Source organism: Cibotium barometz, chromosome 22 (genome assembly GCF_041138505.1).
Source record: "Cibotium barometz isolate CiBa-2024 chromosome 22, ASM4113850v1, whole genome shotgun sequence".
In the NCBI taxonomy this organism is placed as follows: domain Eukaryota; kingdom Viridiplantae; phylum Streptophyta; class Polypodiopsida; order Cyatheales; family Cibotiaceae; genus Cibotium; species Cibotium barometz.
The window spans coordinates 2,632,835-2,659,803 of NC_141067.1; the positions used below are offsets into that span (position 1 = coordinate 2,632,835).

Sequence of the window (26,969 nt, forward strand, 5' to 3'; positions counted from 1 at the left end):
TAAGTTTTTATTTTCTCTTTTTTCCTTCTCATTGAAGCTTGACCCTAATCCTAGCTTCTACATAGAAACCCTAAAAAAGAGATTTGATGGAGAGCTCTCCATCAAAGCTCTCTATTATGTTTTCTATTTAGAAGCTAGGTTTAGGGTTAAGCTATAATGAGAAGGGAAAAAGAAAGATTCAATAAGCTAGGGTAAAATCTTTCATTAATGTATATGCTTTCTATTAGGGTTAAGATTAAGATTACTAATACTTTTTTTCTTTATTTGGTTTGATTTTGTAGGTTATCCACACATACAAGCCCCATAAGGTAAGAGATCTCTTCCTTTTATATTTCCTCTCTTATGCTTTTACATGTTATAAGGTTTGTAAGTTTTAGGATTTGTTATTTTTTCTCCCCTACATGGATAGCATAGCTCCTCTCTAGAGGTTGTCATATGCCTTAGCCTCATGTATGAGGCTAGTGGATAAAGCTTATGCATTAGCCTTATGCATAAGCCTCATACATAAGGGTAGTGCATAAACCTCATGCATAAGATTTATGCATTACCAAATGTATAAGCCTCATGCATGAGGCTTATACATAAGGTTTATGCATGAGACTTTTGCATAAAGCCTTACGCATGAGCCTCATGTATAAAGCTTATGCATTAGCGATAAGCCTCTATGTATAGCCTTATACATAAGCTTATGCATGAGCCTTATGTATTAGTCGTATGCATAAGCATCATGTATAAAGCCATATGCAAAAGCATGTATAAAGCCATATGCACAAGTCTTATGTATAAAGCTTATGCATATGGCTAATGCATAAGCCGCGGATACATAAACTTTATGCATGAATTTTTATGCATAAGCCTCACGCATAACCGGGATACATGAGTAGGAAGCTATCAATGCATAACTAGCATACATGCGTAGGAAGCTATCGATGCATAACTAGCATACATGCGTAGGAAGCTGCCGATGCATGTCGGTAGCAACCTACGCATGCCGATATACATGCGTAAGAAGCTACCAATGCATGCCGGTAGCAACCTATGCATGCCAGTAGCTTCTGACCCATGTCGGTTGCTACTATCGGCATGCATTGGTAGTAACCAATGCATGCCGGTAGTAGCAACCTACGCATGCCAGTAGCTTCCTATGCATGTTGGTAGCAACCAACGCACGCCGGTAGCTTCCTATGCATAAGAGTTTTAAGTATTTACATTTTTTCTTGGATAGATTGCAAATAACTTGAGGCGCGATATTACACGTGAAGGAGAAGTCAATATCCCGATAATATTTGTAAGTATATGTTAGCCTCACATTATATCTTATCTTTTAATTAAAGAAGGTCATCTTAAATAACAACTTTCTAAAATGTTCACTTGTCTATACAACTACAACTTGAAGCAATGGACCGCCCCCTACGCAAGAGGAATATGATTTTGCATTACAACATGTTTGTAAGCTCTATTTGATAGGGTGCAAGATGAAGGATGGATTGTTATTACTGGAGGAGATGCTTGGCAAGCATGGCAAGTAAGTACATTCCTAAACCCTAAACCTCTTTGTTTTTACAAAACATATTCTCACATGTGTTAGTTTTATTGTGGAGAACCGAAGGGGCTGGAGCCACAAGGAACAATACCAATCGCACACAGCATGAGATCTAGATAGCCCCTAGTTCCATAGATTTTTATTACGCTTTATCTTGTATATGAGATTTTTGGAAACATACACTTATGTAATCCGCTAAGTATTGTAATTGAATTTTGATAATCCTAAAACCATGGTTTGCAAATGTCTTTTGTTTTTGGTATTTGTAAGTTTTACATTACACTTGTTCATGATGATGTGAAGTTATGTTAGTTTTACTATATCTACATTAGAAAAAAAAAACTAGGGCCGCAGACTGGGGAGTTCTGTGCAGACTCCCCAGTCTGCCCTAGCTTTTTTTTTATTCTGCAGTACATTCGCTACTCAGCAACGAAACTAGCAGCGTTATATCGCTACTTAGCAGCGAAATAAGTACTGCTAAGCAGCGAACGTGTTGCAGCAAAAATAGCAGCGATATAGGCTCCCCATCTCCGCACCCTTCTAGTTATAAAAGCGCTGCTATTTTTGCTGCTAAATTCTCATTCTGTTATAGTGAAAAAGGTTTATTTTTATTTTTTCCATTTAAAACAAACTAAACTACCTTTTTTTAAAACTAATTCTATGATTTCTCTCTCTCTCTCTCTCTCTCTCTCTCTCTCTCTCTCTCTCTCTATGTGCAGCCTGAGGATAGAGACATGGAGAGCCATGCAAATACCTTGTGAGGAGCGGATATGCACAATTGTGCTAGCAGGAGCTCAAGTAAAAGGAGCACTTCATATACAGATGCATTGTACATTATGCACCGTATATCTCTAACTTTCTCTTATCTCTAACTCCATCTCTCTCTCTCTCTCTCTCTCTCTCTCTCTCTCTCTCTCTTTCTCTTTGCTTCACTCACTCTCTCTCTATCTGTCTCGAATTTTCTCTCTGCCTAGCTCTCTCTGTCTCTCTCTCACTCTCTGTAATTCTCTCTCTACTTCACTCTCTCTCTTTATCTCCCTCTAATTTTCTCTCTACTTCACTCTCTCTCTCTCTCTCTCTCTCTCTCTCTCTCTCTCTCTCTCTCTCTATGTCACATCCCCTTAGATTCCACCATAGCCAAGAGGGTCTCAAGCTCTAGTCACCACCCAACCATAGAGGATGACATACCTCCCATTAATATGTGGCATGTTGTCCATAGTAGCCTGTACATCCACCCGTCCGGTCACCCGGCCGCCTAGCTCTATGGCTAGCAAAAGTACTCCGACCGAGGTATCCTCACCCCTAGACACCACATGGAGTTGCCGCCCATGCTTTGATGTTCAGTTTTCGCATCCAGTCAAGCACTCACGTGCCATTCCAAGATACGTGGCATTACCCCCTTTTAAGAATAGTTTTGGTTCACGAAAACAAACTGGGGAGAATATTTGGTAATTGTTCTTAGTTGCTACGCTTCCACTTAACAAGTGCCTATACACACTATATCTCATGTTCTGATCTCTGAACCCAAGAATCATCCCTGGTTCATGTGGAAGTGACTGTGATTCCAAGAACTCAACCAAAACTTAGGACGAAGTACGTTGTCCTGATGGAGCACAATTTTTCGCATTGTCATGAAAAACTAGATGCACTACGAACTCAAGTTTATAGGCTACACCACCATAATAGCTCTACGTAAGGTAGGTGAGCAGATGTCCTCTCATGCATGCAGGCCAACGAGCCTGAGAGATGGAGGATGCATATGGGCTCAAGAAGAGATGAGGATGTCAGTGGGCTCGAGGAATCGGGAGCCAAAGGATCCATATGAGATGAAGCACGAATGTTGAGGAGAGAGGGATGCAAAGAAGTTGCATCTGGATTGGATCGCAGAGCGAGACTAAATGCCCAGCCTCAGAGTTCGCAAGTGAGTCTGTGTAAGGTATGTACGAGAGTCTCTTCAGAGAACCGATTAGGAGATAGGCCTCTTCTTAATGTGCAGTGCCATAGTCTTTTATCCTGGTGTCCACCAGCCAAAGCAGATTTAGGGAAGTGGTTACAAGAGGATATATTCCATGATAAGGTGGTGTCGCAAGTGTTCTTTTATGTGTTGTTCACAAGAGGATAGGCCGTATGTGATCTGTTCGCGAGGGCTTTGTTGTTTGCAAGAAGCCTGCCCAGTTTGGGTTGAGATAGTTGGACTACCGCCTTGGCTAAGCCCAGCGTTGGGAGCGCACTTGGCTTGGCGTTGTACATTCCAAAAGAGGAGGTTACAGGCTGTCAGGCAAACAACGTTTGCATTACATGGTGATTAGGGAGGTTGGAGTTGACCCTAAAATTCGGTTCAGGCATATAGCAAGAAATTGTGGTGGTGGAGGGAAAGAGGACAAAGGGAAAGGAGTGCTAGAAGCTAAGGGAGGGGAGCAAAGTCAAATTAGTTTTTAAAAAATGTATGTTGTTTTGTTTTAGATGTGAAAAATGAGAGAGAGAGTGAGAGAGAGAGAGATAGAGAGAGAGAGAGAGAGAGAGAGAGAGAGAGAGAGAAGGGGAAAATGAAAGAAGGGGTAGAGAAAACCAATGGTTGGTGTGTGTATAAATTAGTGTGCACACACACACACACACACACATATAAAGAGAGAGGGGGGGAGAGCAGAATTAGTTTTAAAAAGAAGGTTTTTGGTTTTGTTTTAAAGGCGGGGAAAAATTGACCTAAAAGAGAAACTATAGAGAGAGAGAGAGGGCAATCAACGAAGGCAATTGTGGGCCACTAGTTCTTTAGAAAGGCTAACCCTTAGGCATTAACTAATGCCCCCACAGAAGGTGGGCATTAACTAATACCATCGGAGATTATTTATTTATTTTTTGGTTGCTAAACCTTAGAAACAAGGGATTATTATTTCATATTTTTCAATCAGTTTTTTTTTCCCAACAAGCTTACTTATGCAGTCAAATGGAACCTTAGAAAAACACTCTTATTCTTGAAAATCTCACACAGAATATATTTAATGGAAATGCAAAAAACATTTTGGTGTCATATATATTCACTTGAACTATAATTTCATGTGGTGCACATTTAGCTTTTTACACAGAAAATAAATTGTGCATGCTCTCCATGTTGCGCGCTGTGCACTCGACACTCGGCTACGAACACTGTGACATGGCATAACATGCGGCGGCTTTCCAAATGTGAAGTTGTTGCAACCAGACTCACGTATGTATGTTTATATATATATATATATATATGCACACGCCGAGATTAGGATCGAAATGGCGTCAAGCGAGCATGCCCCGCGAGGAGGAGGGAAATTGGCGCCTGCGCTGGCACACGACGTGCCGGGGGATCCCGTGTCTCTGGGCACCAGTATCCTGGAGAAGGGTGCCACGCTGCTTCAATCGCTCACCCCTGTCAAACAGTTCCAGCAGGTAATTGTTTAAATAGTAGTCAAATGTATAGCAGCAGCAGCATGATCGTTCGTTATAGTCTGAGCTCTTGATAATTGAAGATGCTGCTATTATTTCTATTTTATATCTTCTGCTCAATCAATATTCGCTTGCACTAATTGCATGCAGCATGTGTGCACGTGGGCACTGTATTCTCACGATACGAGCCGCAAAATTGAAACTCATCATTTTGCCACACGTTTTACAAACGAGGACTTCCTGCTGCAATGTGCGGTGTTCGATTCAGATCAAAACGATGCTCGCCTCATAGGTGAGTGAAAGAAATTAATCATTACTTTTGTCATTGAACTCCTCTCTGATATCACCCTTCTATTTGAAGTTTTATGAAACAAGAGGTAACACAGAAATTATTGGCTGATGCGGGCGTATCAACTCGTACACTCTCATGCTTTCGGTCGGCTGATCTAGAATCTATAAGATCATGCGTCGTATTCCTGAGCAAAATGTGTGTTATCTGTAAGGTGTGGAATACATAATTTCCGACCGTCTTTTCTTGGCACTTCCGCAAGATGAACAAAAGCTGTGGCACTCGCATTTTTATGAGGTGATTTGACGTATAAATTTTTATGATGCTTCTGAAAGCATTCATAATTGTTGTTATTACAATTGCATGCCGTCATTTGACTTTGCTTGTTCACTAATTAGCGCAGATAAGATCTGGGTTATGGATTAATCCCGGGGTTCCAGAGTCTGTGCAAAAACAAGAGCTTAAGAAACTTGCTAGAACCTATGGGAAGTTCTGGTGTACCTGGCAGTTCGATAGGGGTAGGTTTCTATTATCTTGATCTTGTTTTTGCACCAAGAAATTTATCGGCGTCAATTGTCGAGGGGTAAAGATCGGTTGTGGTTAACGATTAGCGGCGGTGCAGATTAGTGTAACTGTGGTAGCTATATTATTGGGATCTTTTGCAGATTAGTGTAACTGTGGTAGCTATATTATTGGGATCTTTTGCGAATTGAAATTGGTTTTTTTTCATTGTGTGTGGGTGATCGCTTTTATGATTTCCCTCCTCCCCAGGTGATCGGATTCCTTTGGGGGCTCCTGCACTCATGATGTCTCCCCAAGAGGCATCTCCTGGGCAGCAGCAGCAGGTCATGGACGACGAATTGGTGAAAAAACGTGATGAGAAGTACAAAATATCATCTCGCCAACTGGCCAAAGGTAGGGCGGCGGACATTCCCGGGCCAGAGGCGATGCATCCGTTGGCCGACTATTGGAAGAAGTCTGGAAAAGGATTTTCTGTTGAGCTGAAGGAGGTTGACATGACGCCTGCTGCTGGCTCCTCGCCTTGAGAAGTTTGGTGTGTAAACGACTGATTTCTGCCGAGCTTGCTTGCTTGCTTGCTTGCTTGCTACTGATAAAACGTTTAGACATATGTGTAACTTCTGCTGCTCTGCTCATTTGAGGTTTCAAATTCGAGCAGATAGTATCTTTTTTGATGGGACATATGATAAATATGCATACATCGTGATGTGACATGAGAGAAAATGATATGGATTTAGAGTGTGTTAACAAATAACTTTCCAAAGTGCATTTCATCCAAAATTTGAAAATTGCAAGTTATAAAATATAGATCTGAGACAGTTGCAAATTTCCAAACAAAAACCCAACCAAACATAATAACACAGCTCACTAGTAGTGACAATTTTCAAGTTCTCTAAACAACAGATTTGGAAGAGTACCTGGCATTAGAACTCACATGAGAGAGAATTTGCAAGTTCTCTAAACAACAGATTTGGAAGAGTACCTGGCATTAGAACTCACGAGAAACATGAGAAAGGGAAAAGAATTGAGAATCTATTAACTTTTGTTTCTTGTATACATAGCTTTTTGTTTTCCGATGAGATTCATTTCGAACGGACCACATCTACAGATAGACTTCAGGTGCTAAGATCCAAAGTCGAGAGCGAAACAACCCAGATCGTACGCTAAGGTCCTTAAGCAATCACTTAGTGGAAAAGGAAATGATCGAGTGATGACAACTAGGGGGTGGCCTTGGAAGAAAGCGCAATAGCTCACTGATCTAACTTCATGGCACTGAAAATGTGACGATACCTTGAAAGAAGCTTTTTCAAGTGTCATTATAGCGAAACATTCTGTCAATCGAGAAAGGTTGTTGGTGACAACACCCAGAGGTACTAGAAGTGAGTGTAGGGTTTCTGCATTCAATCAATCTACAAAGAGTGATCACTCTCGAAGGAACCCCGAAAGGGCAAGTTCGATGGGCACACGAAAGTGACGAAGTGGAATTGGGAGGGTGATGAAACTTTAAAGTGCAAAACCAACTGTACCCCAAGCTGACACGGGTGAACAAGTAGGGTATACTAAGGCCCTTGAGAGAACCATGTTGAAGGAACTCGGCAAAATGGCCCCCTGCGAAGGATTTGGAAAGCAACACGTACCAGGGGTAGCGACTGTTTATTGAAAACATAGGACTCCACTAAGTGGTAACAAGATGTATAGAGTCTGACACTTACCCGGTACTGGAAGGTAAAAAGAAGAAGTGTTATAAGGTTTGAATGGAAGCCCTAGTAAACGGCGGTAGTAGCTCTAATTGTCCAAAGGTAGCGAAATTCCCCAACAAAGGGGTGGTTTGACAGAGATGTTCGACAACACAATCGGGCAATATGCCGAGACATCCGTCCGGGTTTCACTATCACTCATACAGAACGGGATGAAATCAGAAAAATATGGCCAAGTTGGTCGAAAAAATGTGGTTGGTGGTGCGGACCATCAGTAGGATAGCAAGTTGTGGAAATACATCGTCTTTCGAGCCTCGCGGTCGACCATTTTTGTAGCCTTGCGCTATGCACCCGTGAACGTAGTTCCAAGACCCAATCTTGATCCTCAACGAGCACACGCCAAACATCCTTGTCGATGATGATATAGTCAAGCATCTATAAGGCCATAGGCGAGGATGACGTCGAACTAAGTACCATCTATTGTCATTTGATTAACACAATTGTGTCGCACAAGTAGTGACCTACATGAATGGTGTACATAGTAGGTTATGCTAGCCTTCTAAGTAATTATTAGGTTTTAGGCCACATTACATGTGGGAACACTTTAAAGATCCAAGTGCGCTCGTCTCCAAAGACTTGGATATGACACAATGGACAATCCATAGAATTAGGGAATGAAAAAGCATGCACTCGCTCTAGATTGGAAAAACATCCAGACTGGATAGCAGAGGTTCAATCCCCAAAGACTTTACGTGGAGCACCTAGGCTTACCGTTGTGGCTCATTTTTTTGAAACTAAGGAGGCGGCCCGGGTAAAGAGAGAGTCCTAGCTTAACCAAAAGGTTTAGCGAGACAAGGAACGATTGTCTTGTTAATCACTAATCCTCAGATTAGTACTAATTCTCATTGTTAGTTATTTTCTTGATCAAGAAGTGTCTTAATGACTCTTAATCAACAAACTGTTGGCATAATCTTGTACTATTATCACCAAGGTTCAATAATGTTACTTTCTTACATAAATTTTCGACAATATCCATTGTTTTCTTGAAGTTTGTAATAATCTCTTAAAGAAACCAAACTCTTGCAAGAAATAACCAAGATTTATAAAGATTCGATCAAGAGTCACTCTTATCGCCAAGATTTGATTCTACACAGTAAACTTTGTAAACTTTAAAATTTTGCACCCAAGATTTGAAAATTATACAGTAATTAATCTATAGATTTGATTCTACACAATAAACTTTGTAAACTTTAAAATTTTGCACCCAAGATTTGAAAATTATATAGTAATTAATCTATAGATTTGAACTATGCATAGCAATCTTTGAACAATTTCTACATCAGATCTGAAATACAAATTTTCACCAAAAACTTACATAAAACCTTAAATATTTTCCTAAAAATACATAGAATCCTAAGGATCTAAGCAAGGATATAGGACTAGTAGGTTTAATGAAAATACCTCTATTCTTGAAAGATTTCAAGATTTCCAAAAAAATCAAGAAATGCAAAAATTCAATAAACACTAATCAAGAAGATTATCAAGAAATTGTGTAAATTAGGGCTTTTGAAAATGGTGATTAGCATAAACTCAAAAATAATTAAGCATTAATCTCATTGTTAATCTTTTCAAAATGAAAATCTAAAAAATTATGAAACTTAATCTAAAAATATTTAACTCTTAATCTCTCTAATCAAAACATCAAGATCAAAGCCAAGAACGTTGATACCAATGCAATGAAGGGATCATAACCAAGCTGAGATATGAAATGGATCTAAGCTATATCCATGAGAAACAATGTGTTAATTTACACATGAAAAGCTCATAGGCCAGCTCCCATGAACACCTAAGGATGGAACTCCCATGAACACCTAAGGAAGGATGGAAGTAGCATGTACCACAAGACAAGATGTCTATCATATCAAATGATCAAGAAGATATCCAAAAGGTGTCAAAAAGGTACAATAGTTGTCCACTAGTTGCCTTATATTGCCACTATCCACTTACCCTAAAATATGTCCACACTAGCCCATGCCCAAAGCCTATGTGCCTCAACCCCAATGTGTACATGAGCTAGTTGGAAATAGTTTTGTTATAATCATGACTATAAAGAGCCTCAAGTCTACTTTTTGAAAACTTTCCACACTCTCACTCTCACTTGCTACCCTGAAGAGGCGCAAATGGCATGTCTTTTTAAATGTTTATAATCATGAGCCATAACAAAAAGCCTTCATGAGCTCTCTTTTATGAAGTTAGCGAGCAACAATAATATAAACATCCTAAATAGCATGCCCAAAATAGTCTCTAATCCATGCATAAACATGCCATAGAAGTTGGAAAAATCTTGCTTTTCTCCTTTTCTATGTAAATTAATCATGTATGTGTGTTTGTCGGTGTAGAATGTTCCTAATCTTAGTTGTGCATGTTGACCTCTTTTATGAAGTTAGCGAGAAACTCTTTTCATGGATCCACATGCCTCAAACATCATGCCAAATCATCAATAGTATAGACATACTAAATAGAACGACCAAAACAACCTCTAATCCATGCATAAACATGCCATACAAGTTGGAAAAATCTTACTTTTCTCCTTTTTTTATGTTAATTAATCATGTATGTGTATGTTTGTCAATGTAGAATGTTCCTAATCTTAGTTGACTATGTCCATGTTTTATGCTAAATGTAAACTAGTCCTAATAAGTAAGCCATGTATTAAAAAATAAAAGACGATAGAAAAAAGTGTATTGTTACACTCAAATAGCTTTGGTTGAAAGACTTATAACAAGCTATATAGACCTTGTAATGCTAAGTCTAATTAGGACAATGCAACTAGTTGATACGAAAAGGCTAAGTAAAGTTGCTAATCTTATACAATATAAATTATTATGACACTATAATCAATTAATGAAGGATGCCATAAGACATGATTTTTTATTGAAAGCAAATTGATGCCATTAATTATTGGTTAGTAAACTATAGGGTGGTTGCAAGATGAGGGTACTCACTTTCGTTCACTCTCTCCAAAATTGGGACATCGATGCATCTCGGGCGGAGTACCTCGATCGTGATAGTGCCGCGAATCAAAAGACGACACGTGCCTCCCGAGCCTAAATCGACATATCTCGATCGAGATGCCAACTAATGCCATGCTAGCAGGTCCGGGTTTCCAGGCGTCATCCATGTCACCAATACATGTCACCGCCACCACAATATATTGATCGAGATATCTATGCCACTCGGATCCACATCAGGGCCACACTGTATCCCCGTAGGCATATTTGACTAGCACATCTCCATCGTCCACGTATCTCGAACGAGAAATATACATCCAATCGCGACCATTCATTGTTCGAGGTAATCGGATACAATCTCCACTGTCCCCATATCTCGATCGAGATACTGAGTTCAAATCTCAGCCGTCCAAATATCTCGATCGAGATACATAGATTCAATCTGCACCGTCCGAGTATCTGGATCGAGATACGTAGATGCAATATCCACCGTCCAATTATCTCGATCGAGATACGAAAAAGCAATCTAAACCGTCCATTCACGTACGTTGGAAGATGCGATCTCGGCCGTTTAAATATCTCGATCGAGGTATATAATGAATCTTGACCGTCGAGATACCTTGTCGTGGTAATGCCTTTAAATCGTGGCCGTCCATTTACCTCGAACGAGATAGTAATATCAAATCTCAGCCGTCGATCCTTCCCCAACCCTAGAATTAGGTGTGTATCTTGGCCGTATGTTGCACTAACCCTAATATCCAGAGCGTTAATCTTGCAAACCCTAAATTGCATGATGTTTCCGAACCTCGATCGAGGTTATAAAACCGGAAAACTTTTTTTTTTGCCTCATTTTCACAAGTCGTTTTCACTCTCTTGCTCTCTTGATTTGGATTAGTATTAGTGAGCCTATTAGCTTTGTTTTTAGCTTCATTAGTGCTACTTAGCACTAAGCATTAGACCTTTCACATTAGACCCTTCACATTGGACCCTTCACATTTGGCCTAGGTTTTAGCATGGAGGGCCACGAGGAGGGCCGCTCATCTATTGCGGACCTCATCGCGGAGATAGACCGTGAGTTAGCGGCTATCCGTAGGAGTGCTAGAGACACTCTGTCTACATTACATATCGTGGCAGACTTGGAGGCGATGCTTGCGTCCCTTCGTAGCCTTCATGATATTGTTTATGTAGATGAGTGGATAGCCCACCATCGCGCTGCTCCTGTGTCACATGGCCTGACATATCGTCAGGTCTGTGATCTTGCTCCTATTAGGGATGGGGCTTTCCTAGATCTTTTCCTCGATAGTCGTGGGATGAGGCCCGGGGCGGGCAAGCCCCTCACTATTTCGCGGTGTTCGCATCCTCGTATGGCGGCACATATCTATAGTCGATATGTTGCCGCATATGGGAGGATGCCGAACAACCGCCAGATTCCCATATACTTCGCAAAGCAGTTATATGCGGAGTTTGTCTTAGGGGAGGAGGTCGATTACACCAGTCATCGTCCGGGTGGTGGTGCTGGCCGAGGCCGTCTCCAGGACCAAGGTAGGCGGCCTCCACCAGCCCTTCGTGTAGCACCTACCACAGATCCTTCATTTGTGCCATTGTCGACAGTAGAGGCTCTTGGCACGCAGGTCGGCATTGACGTACGGAGTACCACGGAGAGCATCCAGCACGTGGTGCGCCTATTCTCACGATCTATACCGACGCGACAGATGTGGAGGTATTTACATATATATTACGTCTTAAGTTTTTTTGGTCATTTATCTTCATGTTTATATGTACTTTTCTATATTTTTACATGAGCAGCATGGTTGATTGTGTCACGCAGGTTCCCACACCTGCCACTTAGAGGCTCACTCAGGAGTTGGTAGAGGCGAGAGCGGAGATAGACCGCCTCCGAGCTGCATTACAGATGGCAGAGGCAGCTACTGCAAAGGCACAGCATCTGAGAGAGTCCGACATCCAGCAGGTAGGTTTCTCTTGCACGTTTAAGTTACAAATTTATTTAAGTAATACCTAATGAGAGACTAATCAAATATTTTAATGCTTTACTTTTTTGCGTAGGCTCCGACCGAGGTAGAGAGCTCCAGAGCTGAGGCACAGCATCATCAGATTATGGAGCAGATTGCCCAGCACAGGGCAGAGCAGCTGATGCTGCATGTTCGAGAGTATCGTAGATCATCGGACGTGACAGTGCCTTACCTACCGTTATATCCACGGCCTGTCTCACAGAGGTTTTTCGACGACCTCTCCCGCAGGATGCACCACCCTTCCTACGTGATGCGTGCTGCTGTTTATGTATCGAGGACATTGATAGTACAGGAGGATATGCCCTAAGATGTGGACATATTTTTTCACTTGTCTTGCATCACCCAGGAGCTCGTCCGGTTCTCAGCATGCCCATCCTGCCGTGCACGCGTCGACTTAGCGACGTACAGGGTATTGGGCATCGATGATCTTCACCCAGGCCTTGTACGAGTAGATGCCAGGACTGGCAGGCCTGTCGACTTTACATCAGCTATGGACTTGGGACTCGACGCCTTCGACGATAGAGCCCAGGAGCCTGAGGTGCCTCTTGAGATAGAGTGGAGCTCACATGAGTTCGACGCTTACCAGAGAGTCCTACATGAGAGCCAGGTGACAGCATTTGAGCGCGTGGGTGGTGCTGGCCCTAGTGGCACAGCGGGTGATGGTGCTAGCAGCAGTGCTGCTTCTCATGAGCAGCGTGTCCTTACAGCAGAGGAGCTTACACGAGCAGAGTGGCAGACACGCACCATTGCAGATTATCGATTTTGGGTTTGCAGACAGAGGCGTCTTGCATTAGCACGACGTAGAGAGAGAGAGAGGGCCATAGCAGCTTTTGGGACTCGTGAGCTCCCGAGTACACCGGCACCAGCTTACGATCCTTCCTTTGAGGCAAACCTCCCCGCAGACATTCGACGACCCCCGCAGCCGGCACAGCCTCCTCGACGTGCACAGCAGCCTCGACGCGCACGTCGACCGGCAGTTAGAGATGACGATTTTGATTGGGTTGCTGTTGATAGTGACTAAACTCAGACTAGCTGGGTTAGCTCACTTACATTGTACTTAGAATTTTGGGCAGTGACTAACCTCAGACTAGCTGGGGTAGCTCATTTTCATTCTGATGTACTTATTTGATGTTTATATCATTATGAGTTTTCTCATTATTGAGTATCATTACATTTTAGTTGATGTTCTTGATTTTATTATATTTCTTAACACTTTGGCTATCATATTGTTTGTTGAAAATATCCATTATTGAGTATCATTACATTTTAGTTGATGTTCTTGATTTTATTATATTTCTTAACACTTTGGCTATCATATTGTTTGTTGAAAATCTCCATGCCATCGTACCCAAACATGCTCTGATGGGGACCAAACTTTGCAAGCATGGGGAGGGGACCCACCCCCACATGCTTGCAAAGTTTGGTCCCCATCAGAGCATGTTTGGATTGGCAATTGGCGCCCAGTGCGGGTTTTTCAAGTCTCTTGGTGCTTACGAGGCCATGGAAAATCCGGGCCTTCCCCATACCATCGTACCCAAACATGCTCCGATGGGGACCAAACTTTACAAGCATGTGGGGGCGGGTCCCCCCCACATGCTTGCAAAGTTGGGTCCCCATCAGAGCATGTTTGGATTGGCAATTGGCGCCCAGTGCGGGTTTTTGAAGTCTCTTGGTGCTTAAGAGGCCATGGAAAATCCGGGCCTTTCCCATACCATCGTACCCAAACATGCTCCGATGGGGACCAAACTTTGCAAGCATGTGGAGGTGGGTCCCCCCCACATGCTTGCAAAGTTTGGTCACAATCAGAGCATGTTTGGATTGGCAATTGGCGCCCAGTGAGGGTTTTCAAGTCTCTTGGTGCTTAAGAGGCCATGGAAAATCCGGGCCTTCCCCATACCATCGTACCCAAACATGCTCCGATGGGGACCAAACTTTGCAAGCATGTGGGGGTGGGTCCCCCCCACATGCTTGCAAAGTTTGGTCCCCATCAGAGCATGTTTGGATTGGCAATTGGCGCCCAGTGCGGGTTTTTCAATTCTCTTGGTGCTTAAGAGGCCATGGAAAATCCGGGCCTTCCCCATACCATCGTACCCAAACATGCTCCGATGGGGACCAAACTTTGCAAGCATGTGGGGGTGGGTCCCCCCCACATGCTTGCAAAGTTTGGTCACAATCAGAGCATGTTTGGATTGGCAATTGGCGCCCAGTGCGGGTTTTTCAAGTCTCTTGGTGCTTAAGAGGCCAAAAAAAATCCGGGCCTTCCTCATACCATCGTACCCAAACATGGTCCGATGGGGACCAAACTTTGCAAGCATGTGGGGGTGGGTCCCCCCCACATGCTTGCAAAGTTTGGTCACAATCAGAGCATGTTTGGATTGGCAATGGGCGCCCAGTGCGGGTTTTTCAAGTCTCTTGGTGCTTAAGAGGCCATGCAAAATCCGGGCCTTCCCCATACCATCGTACCCAAACATGCTCCGATGGGGACCAAACTTTGCAAGCATGTGGGGGAAATCCGGGCCTTCCCCATACCATCGTACCCAAACATGCTCCGATGGGGACCAAACTTTGCAAGCATGTGGGGGTGGACCCACCCCCACATGCTTGCAAAGTTTGGTCCCCATCGGAGCATGTTTGGGTACGATGGTATGGGGAAGGCCCGGATTTTGCATGGCCTCTTAAGCACCAAGAGACTTGAAAAACCCGCACTGGGCGCCAATTGCCAATCCAAACATGCTCTGATTGTGACCAAACTTTGCAAGCATGTGGGGGGGACCCACCCCCACATGCTTGCAAAGTTTGGTCCCCATCGGAGCATGTTTGGGTACGATGGTATGGGGAAGGCCCGGATTTTCCATGGCCTCTTAAGCACCAAGAGACTTCAAAAACCCGCACTGGGCGCCAATTGCCAATCCAAACATGCTCTGATGGGGACCAAACTTTGCAAGCATGTGGGGGGGACCCACCCCCACATGCTTGCAAAGTTTGGTCTCCATCGGAGCATGTTTGGGTACGATGGTATGGGGAAGGCCCGGATTTTCCATGGCCTCTTAAGCACCAAGAGACTTGAAAAACCCGCACTGGGCGCCAATTGCCAATCCAAACATGCTCTGATGGGGACCAAACTTTGCAAGCATGTGGGGGGTACCCACCCCCACATGCTTGCAACGTTTGGTCCCCATCGGAGCATGTTTGGGTACGATGGTATGGGAAAGGCCCGGATTTTCCATGGCCTCTTAAGCACCAAGAGACTTCAAAAACCCGCACTGGGCGCCAATTGCCAATCCAAACATGCTCTGATGGGGACCAAACATGCTTGCAAAGTTTGGTCCCCATCGGAGCATGTTTGGGTACGATGGTATGGGGAAGGCCCGGATTTTCCATGGCCTCTTAAGCACCAAGAGACTTGAAAAACCCGCACTGGGCGCCCATTGCCAATCCAAACATGTTCTGATGGTGACCAAACTTTGCAAGCATGTGGGGGTGGGTCCCCTCCCCATGCTTGCAAAGTTTGGTCACCATCAGAGCATGTTTGGGTACGATGGCATGGAGATTTTCAACAAACAATATGATAGCTAGTGTTAAAAAATATAATAAAATCAAGAACATCAACTAAAATGTAATGATACTCAATAATGAGAAAACTCATAATGATATAAACATCAAATAAGTACATCAGAATGAAAATGAGCTCTAGAAGTACATCAGAATGAAAATAGTCACTGCCCAAAAATCTAAGTACAATGTAAGTGAGCTAACCCAGCTAGTCTGAGTTTAGTCACTATCAAGATAGAGATCTAGTCAGCAGCACCCTCTCTAGCTCTCAACTGCTCTAGAATGCTCTCATGGTCATCCACTCGAAGCCGAAAACGAGGGTGAGAACTGTGTTTTCGGCTCTGTACTCGAACAAGAGTGAGCCTGGTAGCAACCACTAGATGAGAGAACTGAAATGCCTCTAACTCCCACTTCCACTGCTGGAACTCAAGACTCCCCCGATGAAGTCGAATCTGCTGGTAGAACCGGCCTGCCACAATCATGCTATGGGCGTCATAAGAAAACCCATGATCATCCACTGTATCCTGGTCAAGCATGCACTTTGGCCTAGTGCAACTCATCAGATAGTAGTCTACTCCCTCGCTATTTCCCTCACTGGCAATAACAGCAAATACATCACCCTCCTGTAGCAAATCTGTCAGGTCATCATAACTGACCATGAACGCAGGACCTGTGTGCTCATCAGACACCACTGGATGTGAAGGATGCTCGGGGGAGAGGAATGTCTGTATCCATGCATCTGCCCATCCTCTCGAGGCACAATGTGACCAATCGCCATCCATACATGCTCCACAGAAGCATGCAAACCGTCGTGTGTAAATCGTGGGAGCCGCCATGCACGTGCTCCTGATGGAATGTAAGCCCAAGGTGCCAGGTACTGTGTCACAATCATGGGAGGCTCTGCGGTCAATCGTGCCACCATCCACATGCCAAAAAAATCTCCTGACAATCCGAGCATCACGTCTGGGGTACGATGATGCTGCACTCCCACACAAATGTTGGGAGCACCACTCGACTACGTGGCCCGCATCTCTGAACCGCTGAGCATCCTGTCGCAGCTGATGACGCCTCAAGGCACGTTTCACACACGCGCCTGCACCATCATGCTCACCCTTCCCGTGACCAGTCTCAAAGAATGACCAAATCACTGGGATACTAGACTGCACATGCCACCTATAAATCCATAAAAGATAGTCTTAGTTATTGTTTTCTTTAAGATATTCTAGTGAATTTAGTTTAATTTGTAAATGTAAGAAAGCCATAAGTACAACCTGTAGAGCCAATAGAATTGACGTGATGACTTGAACTGTGCGCCACAACCATCCGACCAAACCCATCGCTGGACATGTCTGATCCCACAATCTCCTAAAAAATCGTCATGGAGACGAAAACAGTGTTGCACAAAATGTGCATCATGTGAACGATCATCACTGATATAGAAATGATACTCTCGAATAATGACACGGGTCTCGGGGGTACTCGCTATCCCATCTACATGAGCCTCTGCATGTCGATAGCTAATGTGGACCAAAATAGCAACCTGGTGAGGGAAGCAATACATACGTTTAGGACACAAAAAATCAATTAAGTAATGAAGCTCAAACATAAAACAAATATTACAAAATATAACCATTACCTGCTCTGAGAAGTAATACTCAGATTGTATCTCCTGAAAAGGTGTGAAAGTGTAGTTCTCTGCAAAATCAATCACAGAGACGACCACACCAATAGGAAACTCTGCTAGGCATGCTCGGAACTGACGATCCTGCCACTTGGCACAATGACTGTGCCGTATGTAGGGGTAGATCTGCTCCCTAAATGTGGCTGTGAAGTGACAATGTGGTGTATGTTTGTCCACGAGCTGCAACTTCCTGGACTGTCCACCACTCTGGAGCTGGTGTGTCACATACTCATAACGTTGCCATGCCACTATCTCTTGGTCACTTGCATCAAGATCTACCATCTGTAGATGTGCAAGTGAACCACATGATGTGCAATTGCTCTCCACACAAGGCATCCTATGGAACTGGGCATCCTCCGTGCGTGCACACAAAAGAGAGTGGATGAAATCACGTGGACTACGAGGCAACTCTCTATGCCCACTAAGAGAACGGAACACATCATAAAAAAGATTGAACTCAACATGGTAGCGACAACAACATGTGTCACGCTGACGTGAGTACCTCACAAACCAAGGCTTACACCCCTCAAATGACCTTTGCCCAATTTTAAGCTCTGGATACGAAGCCACAAACTGAGAATACAACTCAGTTTGGGACATTTCAAGAAAGCAAGCACCGTGCTCAATGAACACTCCTCTTGTCACTCTCTTACGCAAAGCTTTCTTGAAAACTGGCGATGCACGACAATTCTCCTCCCAAAAACTTTCTATCAAGGTTCTAGTGGTTTCATCTAGTAGGCGATCATGCCTAGCTACACGACCACTACTCGCCCACATAGCACCAACCTCATTGGCATCTAAACTTTGTCGCCTAATAGACCCAACTCTAAGTGCGTGTGGTGCTATGGAAAGGATGCGAGATGTGGCACTAACCTTACCCTTCATTTGGGAGCTACTTATGGCTGCCACAATAGCCCGTCGAGCAGCCAAAGCGTCCGCAGAGTTCCTCTTCTTGTTAACTATATAGGAATGACGAACACTTTGTAGCACCGCCATGCCAGCTCTCCTCTCTCTTCGACCTCCAATGTCGGAAAGCGCCCTGCAGTTGGCCATGTTGGGCAGATCAATCAAAGCATCAAGCACACATGCATGTGATGAAGACGTGAGGTCTTTGAAATAGGATTGGAAGATTGCATGGGCACGACGATGTGCCCCTGACTTTGATAGTTCTTTCCTATCCACACGAAGGGCGCCTAAAGGAGGGGGGGTGGGTTCTTGTAGAAGAGAGGACTCAAGAAGGGCGGGTTCATGTGGATTATCTAAACTAAGGGGTAGTGGGGGGAAAGAGGGCGAAGGGAGAGGAAGTGGAAGAGGAGGAGCAAGGCTTGGATCATCGCCAACGGAAGGTGTTGCTCGTTGACGTGCTCTCCACTCTCTCTTTCTCTCACGAGCTACCCTTCTCCTCTCCTCCTCTTGAACTTGGTGGATGGGGGGGAGTCTAGTCCTATCACGTTTCCGACTCCTACAACTTTGAGAACCCATTCTCAAGGAAGCTAAGAGAGAAAATATTATAAGGGCTCAATGATGGGATAGTACTACAGATAAGTGTGGGATAGTACTAGAGATGTGTGATTATATAGGAAAAATAGATTATCCACTTCAAATCTCACTGGATTTCCTATCTAAGATTGATTGGATAACTAAGATAAACATAAAGATATTTAAAGATAAACTATTATCCACTTAAAAATTAATATTATTTATAATATTTATTAACAAGTCTAAATATTTATCATTACCAGATATATAAATATATCTTTAAAGAAATCTTTTATTTTATAATTATATAACTGCTTTTTTTAAATAAAGTATTTTTTTCATATTTTATTCAAAGGTTTATTCTACATAAAAAATTTTCAAGAAATATAAAAATAAAAAATTTATTTTTTTTAAATTAATAATATGATCTTTAATAATATTTTTATTGATCTAATCCCAAAATATAATCCTTTTAAATTAGTGATTTTAAATTCTTTTATTTAATAAGTTACATATATTTTATTATTTAAATTTCTATATTCTATTTCTCTAAATTACTAAATTAACTTTTCCAAAAATATGTTTTTGAAAAAAGAGGGGAGGTGGGAAGGAGATGCCACGTGTCACAAGCGTGCATGACACGTGGCACTCTTGACATGTGGCACTATTATGGTTGATGTGGCAATTCCATGATGTGGCATGCCATGTCACCATGTGCGAGGTGGCATGCAAAGGTGGCAAGATGATGTGGCATTAATGATGACTAGGATGATGAGGTGGGGAGTCAACTAGGTTGACCATGTTGACATGGAGGGTGGAGGTGGCAAGCTGAGGTGGCAAGCTGCTTATGTGGATCCTCTCGATGCTCACGTGGACATAAAGTGGCATGCATATATAAGGTTTGGGCCTACCCAAGCCTCACACATGGAATGAAACCTAAGCTGTGAAGTTTACCAAGCCTAGATTTCCAAACCTAACTAGGATTGGTTTTAGACTTGAAAAGGGGAGAGTGGACACAATATGGGAATTTTCACTTGGGAGGATTGAAAATGGACCTTCCCATACTCAAATCAAGCCAAATTTTTTTTGATAAATTCATGGCAACAAGAGTATTGATCCCTTGAGTTTTTAGATTGAAAGATTCAATATTTAATTTTCTAGAATTAAATTACTATTGATTTAATGGGCCTCTGACAGTCATAATAAATTTTCCAAAGTAAATCTACAAAAATCAAACCGTTAGATTTGTAATTTTATCTTATACCCACATTATACTAATCTTTCCCAATCTAATCATCACTAGATCCATACAATTTGAGCATTTTAAATGACAGATGTGGTGGGAGGATAAAATAGTATGTTTTTTAACAATTCTAATATCTTTTAAATAATATAGAAAATAGTAGAACACATCAAAAATTACTCGATAAATCAAGTTAAGCTCTATGTTATTTGTATTTGTGATATGCAAAGTGGGAACATCGTATGAGTAATAATGTAAAAGTTATAGGCAATTTACTCACATTCACTATACCTGTCTAAACCTAGGACAGAGCCTGTATACAAACTTGGTTCCCAAAGAAAAGGGAATTTGCAATTATTGGATATTCGATCAGATTATAGTTTTAGGTGCCCAACTTTGCATATGATGTTTCATTAGAAGACCTTGAAGTGAAACTCCTTGGCTAACTATGAGAGATTGGCTATTCTTCTTGAAAAAATGCCTGTTTTTCAGCTAAAGCCAAGGGCGCCCACGACATGAAACTAGATAACCTCATCTTGCAACCACCCTATAGTAGTTTGGTCAGCCTAAGCACACCACCAATCTCTCAATTGTATTTGTTTTGAGTACTTCATTGGCCTCCATCATTGGTCTCCAAGACCCTTTTTTATGCTCTAAGTGATATAATATTATCAATAATGTAAGTATTCTTAGCTCTTTTTTTCTCTAGTTTTGATCACCTCTCTACCATAAGCTTTTAGCTCTTCCTAGATGTCATGAATGATGCCAACCCAAAACTCATTTTTGTAGGCAAAGATGAAAATTAACATGATTCTTTCTTGGACCCATGAGAGTTAAAAAATAGATATGTATTAAAACACTATAGGGCATCTCCCACAATCTTTTTTTAAAGTAAGGAGAATGGTATATTGATGAAAGAGAGTGAAGGAAGTTAAGATATCAACCTTATGCATTTGAAAGCCAACCACAATCCCCACCAAAGAACCTATCCAAAGAGGCATGTCCAAAATTTGAGTCATGCAAAGAGAGTATTTTACCTTCACATGGATTATCTAAATCAAATCTCTCCTCTATCCCAAACCCTTCTTTTAGCCCTAGCCATAATTTCATCTCTAGAGCATCCCAATACCTTCTTTTAGCCTTAGCCATAATTTCACAAGATCCCCTTAACCTATCATTGAGGGACTCAACACATTTAAAATCTTCTATGAAACTCCTTGCTATTACAAATAGAGGAGACAATTGCATGGAGGTGCCCATTTGTGCATATATAGATCATTAACATCAGTATAATCTTTACACAGTATATCTTCATCAACATGGGTTATATCTTTAATATTGTCATCATTGGCAACATCAACTTCTAAATCTAGATTATGTGAATACGCGATAAGATTTGTGTGAATAGAAAGCAAGTTTGTGCTTTCTTTTCACAATGTGTGTAGGGAGTATGTATGCACCCTATATGCATGTGGATTGGTGACCTCCAATTTGTGTGCATTTTCTCAATTGTTGAAATGTGATTGATCAGAGTCAAGTCCACACTTTGGGATGCACAAACACGAGATAGGGCCCTACACTGGTATGTTCTAAACCATTTAAGTTAAAGATATTAAATATACACTTTAAGAATTATAGAAATACTTGACCAAGGGAAAGTGTTGGAACTTGTGGTCTTGCACATAGGTGTTTGTTTATATTGATGATATGCGAGTAGTGTGGTTGAGAGGAGAATGTGAATCTAGAAGCCTTTATGCGAGGGGTATGACATGGCTTTACTTGCAAGCTCTTTTGCAAAGAAATTCAATGCAATATTTGTGATGGTTTTGACTTTTAATTAGTAAGCTGAACATATTCATCTTGTTGGTTCAATGCAATGGAGCCTTGTTAGTTTACTTTAATTTTTCCTTATCCATGAATTTTAAGCATAAATAGATATAGATAGACCAAAACATGGCAACAAAGCATAAGGTAACGATACTATAGGAGGCATTCTCCGAGGAAATAGCTTGGTGCCAAGATGAAAGAAAATAGAGAAAAGAAAATACTAAATGCCCTTCTTTCTCGTAACGGTCGTCTCTATCGAGAACCCCATATGATGCAATAAGATGACAAAGAATTTATCAATATTCTTGATAAATCGAATACAACTAAACAAGTTCAACTCTTGCTATTGTTGCAAAGAAGAGATACCACATTTATTTGGCAAAATACTTTTTAATAGAAATGTATTGACTTTTTTCCAAGAACATGCTTAGAAAAATTTATAAATTTAGCATTTCTAGTCAGAGAGAAAATGTTGTATAAAGAGCTTTGATCTTTCTACTGATACCAATAGAATCAATGGCTCAAACATTGTGATAAGATGAAAGCAACATGTTGATTGAGATTTGTGCAAAATAATCTTGCATTTAAATTCATCTAGTTATTTTCTTGAATGGAAGGGCCCATTCTTGGAATTTTTCTCTCCAAAACAAAAACTAATATTTTCTTTTTGTCAACCAATGAAAGCATAGAAACTGGCCCTTGAAGGGAGCATGGCAACTTTTACGCGCACACGTGTGGTTTACAATTAATTTTGAACATAATAAATTTTACCGCAAATACCATATCACTTCAAAGTTTGCCTTGCACGACTCTAATCGGTTTTAATTTTTGTAATAAAGCACATATTATATTCTAAATAATGAGTGTACATGCAAGGAAAAGAATTGCATTTATATAATACATGTATAAATCTACCATAGACTTGTGCAATACAATTTTAATGACAAGAACCCAATTTCTGATACAATTGGCAGCAACAAATAATAATATACAAAATAATGATAAAGGGTTTTTAACATGATGTCATAAAGAAGTTTTAAACTTTGTGTTTAGAGTGTTAGTGCAATAACGGTGATGGATTTTATACATCTACGTATTATAATGAAAACTAGAAGGTGAGAATCTATGAGGCAAGTTGACTCTATGCACCCTAGTATTTCAACTTCAATTTCTAGGTAGGTAGAATACATACTTCCTTCTGAAGACATTCAATTAGATTACAGTAGCCCTTGATCTAGCCCGTACTTAGTTTCTAGTTCTCTGTCACCTCTATCCTCACCTAGCAAACCTCGTAACTTTTCAATTGCAAGTACACTTGCTATCTACTAGGAGTGAGGTAGTAAATTTAATAGATTCTCAAGGTAATTTGGTGACTAAAACTTGGATGACAGGACTGATCCTTACAGTAAGGTAGATGTGCTATTATGACTAGTTTGGAATTTGAAGCAACCAAGGACTCTCTCTCTCTCTCTCTCTCTCATAATTTAAAAATATATTTCCTTGTAAGCCCTCATCACATAATCTCCATGTTTGCAGCAGCAATTGATGGCCATGCTCTTGCCATGCTGATAGCGGCATGTGCATGCATGCGCGCGCACAAAAAAAGTGTGCGCGCACGCATGTGCGTGCTTGGGAGCTGAATAAAAGCCTTCACATTAAGTCTTTTGTCTTTTTGAGTTAGAACTTCAAGAAAAAAAGAAGTCTAGTATTGTCGTGCACCTACATAATTTTGTCTTTCTAGACAACGTTCCATACAATCTCTAAGATAACCTCTCAAGTGTAATATAACTGAAGTTTTGGCTGTGTCATGCACTGAAGTCCATAGACCTTACCTTTGCCTTCTTGCTTGGAACGAAATGAGCACCCTTTTCCTTGGTTGGGGACAACCTAGCAATACCACCATTGAGAATCATTAGTGAATTGTGCAAAGGTTGCCATGCCGGATTTAAGACAAATATATATTTGATTGGACGGTCGTGAAATTTGAGTAATCTTAATATTTTGCTAACAGTAGATTTGCAGTATTCAAAGTGGTGGTGGCTGCCCTTCTGCACCGTTGTCCTTGAGGTCAAAAAGTTGAGACATCTATGGTTGATCTCTCTAAGGACTACAAGGAGACCACCTTTTACACATTAAATGAAGAGAGACTTTCAGTATTGCCTTTCATTGTCCCAAAATGTTCTATAATGTCTACTCAGGTAGCCATTGTGGGTGGCTTCTCTGTATTTGGCTAGTCAAGTACTCAAGGTATCTCTTTTATATCTAGAGCCCATTATTCTAGATCCCACTCTAAATATGCTTTTTGCCTCTTCTTGTGCAACCATAGCCCACAAAACCACTCAACCCCTGTGAATCCATCAATCTGATAGATGTTGTGGATAGCTCCTTGAAAATCAAAGGTCAGAGGGAGCTGCTCATGAAATGAAGAGAGACTTTCAATATTGCCTTTCATTGTCCCAAAATGTTCTATAATGTCTACTCAAGTAGCCATTGTGGGTGGCTTCTCTGTATTTGGCTATTCAAGTACTCAAGGTATCTCTTTTATATCTAGAGCCCATTATTCTAGATCCCACTCTAAATATGCTTTTTGCCTCTTCTTGTGCAACCATAGCCCACAAAACCACTCAACCCCTGTGAATCCATCAATCTGATAGATGTTGTGGATAGCTCCTTGAAAATCAAAGGTCAGAGGGAGCTGCTCATGAAATGAAGAGAGACTTTCAATATTGCCTTTCATTGTCCCAAAATGTTCTATAATGTCTACTCAGGTAGCCATTGTGGGTGGCTTCTCTGTATTTGGCTATTCAAGTACTCAAGGTATCTCTTTTATATCCAGAGCCCATTATTCTAGATCCCACTCTAAATATGCTTTTTGCCTCTTCTTGTGCAACCATAGCCCACAAAACCACTCAACCCCTGTGAATCCATCAATCTGATAGATGTTGTGGATAGCTCCTTGAAAATCAAAGGTCAGAGGGAGCTGCTCATGAACAGGAAGGATACTAACAGCCAGCAGAATTGGTTTGCCCTTCATCCTATCTAGAGATCATTGCAGTTATCATGTGTGTCCTAAAGGTATGCCCCTATCAGTTGTGATCAAGCCAGTCCATATGATGGGCTTTCTAATTTCTTCCCGAGGGAATGCCTTGTTCACTTTCAGACTTTACATTCGCGCTCTTAAGAGGCATTAGGGACAAAATTTGGTAAGATTCACGATCACCTAGTGAGTGTAAAGCTCACTTCTACTCTGTTTGGTCCATTTCTTACATTCTTGTCATACATCACTCTCACATGAAATGGCATTTTTGGCTATCAGACTCGCTTACTAAGCCAAAAAGTTGTTTGTTCTTGCATTCGAAAACATCTCTCAAGCATTCTCAACATAAAAATTAAAAGAGGCATCTGCGGTTCTAAATCTGCTGTGTTTTGGCTGCGCAGCACTAGAGGATCCCTTTATGCGGGCACAGTGCCCCCGATTGGTTCAGATCTCCCTACCTTTTGAATTGAGATCTCCCTTTGTATAAATTTATTTTACTTAATAGAAGCATAAAGAAAAAGAGGCATCCGGTTTAGGAAAAAGTGGCCAGATTATGGACATGTTGCTTTTCCAGCCTTTTCGCTTCGATTCAGGCCTGACATTTGTTCTCCGGAGTCACAACACTTTAGCCAAAAAAAATACGAGTCTCGCATTAAATTCTGAGTGGGCCAATTCACTGGCAGGTTTGGAGCTGGACAGTTACTAACCAGTCTCAACGCAAAACTATCCCCAATCACCATTTTTGCCTTTGATTTACATCTTGGAAGGGGGGGGCAGGTAATAGGAAAAGACCATGATGAGCCATAACTGGCATTGGCTGCTGACTGTAAACGCTAAGGGGAGCTGCCCTCCTGTATGCTCATATACAATCTTTCGAACTCCAATATCTCAAAAAGGAAAAGCCTCCCCTTTAAAAGTTAAAACAAATGCTTTACTCCCCCCCCCCCCTTCTTTGCTTGTTCCAGCCCCTCTTGTCATGTGCACAGTGTGTATCTACCGTGTGTTACACGCACAAAAGACTAGCTTCGAGGTTGGGGAAGCTTGGAGCTAGGTGTAAGGCCCCCGACCCGTAGGGCGGGGGAATCCTTTTGATAGGCGGTCAAGTCTCATGTTATTTTCCGATTGACGACACCTCGATCTCGTAGAAATACGAGGTTATGAGCAAACAGACGGACCTAACTCTATCTCGCAAGGGAAGCGTAGTCATCCTAAAGGAAATTCTAATCCCCAGCACGAAATGTGCGTGGAGATGGGACAAGACCCACACTTGGTTCAAGGAAGCCAACGCCTTTTTCCCCCGTATTCATGAGGCACGGCCGCTGGCTCGGTCCCCTAAAACAAGTCTTGTTCGTGACTCTACTATTCCCTAAATATCGTAGGTTACGACTAGTAGAAAGCTACCCGACTGATCGGGTCCACCCATCCTTAGAATGGTACCGTCAGGGCATCCATTCTCCCACTTTCCACACACTCACCCGTTCAATTGTTTCCTAATTAAGTCCTACCACACTGTGAAACACTTAAAAACAAATTCCTTTGTTAATTAATTACACTTGATTCCTTAAAGAAAATCTTCCTTAGCACAACATTGAAATCAACGAGCATACTTACAGTGAAAAATATTTACAAAGACCCTGAAACCGGGCC

General features: G+C 41.8%; 2 protein-coding genes across 8 annotated transcripts in view; one reads left to right on the plus strand and one right to left on the minus strand.

Annotated features, from left to right (window-relative positions):
• The first annotated feature begins 4,798 nt into the window (after nucleotides 1–4,798).
• LOC147626178 (oil body-associated protein 2C-like) lies at nucleotides 4,799–6,339 on the plus strand. Its single transcript, XM_086816880.1, has 5 exons — nucleotides 4,799–4,960; nucleotides 5,108–5,249; nucleotides 5,461–5,543; nucleotides 5,650–5,764; nucleotides 6,018–6,339. Exons 1-5 carry the CDS (start codon nucleotides 4,805–4,807, stop codon nucleotides 6,290–6,292), a joined length of 771 nt encoding a protein of 256 aa, XP_086673006.1. The 5' UTR covers nucleotides 4,799–4,804; the 3' UTR covers nucleotides 6,293–6,339.
• Nucleotides 6,340–23,770: 17,431 nt separating this feature from the next.
• Nucleotides 23,771–26,969, minus strand: part of LOC147626179 (uncharacterized) — an 82,554-nt gene continuing 79,355 nt past the window's right edge. For all 7 annotated transcript variants that reach the window (XM_086816290.1, XM_086816291.1, XM_086816289.1 and 4 more), the window contains one exon: nucleotides 23,771–24,172. In XM_086816290.1, the coding sequence (XP_086672416.1) occupies nucleotides 24,059–24,172 (114 nt within the window). In that variant the 3' untranslated portion in view covers nucleotides 23,771–24,058. The remainder of the gene's footprint in view (nucleotides 24,173–26,969) is intronic.

Coding starts and splice junctions, on each gene's coding strand:
- LOC147626178 (XM_086816880.1), top strand. CDS start 4,805: ATGGCGTCAAGCGAGCATGCCCCGCGAGGAGGAGGGAAATTGGCGCCT. Junction 5,250..5,460: donor AAACGATGCTCGCCTCATAG/GTGAGTGAAAGA, acceptor GTTATCTGTAAG/GTGTGGAATACATAATTTCC. Junction 5,544..5,649: donor GGCACTCGCATTTTTATGAG/GTGATTTGACGT, acceptor TAATTAGCGCAG/ATAAGATCTGGGTTATGGAT.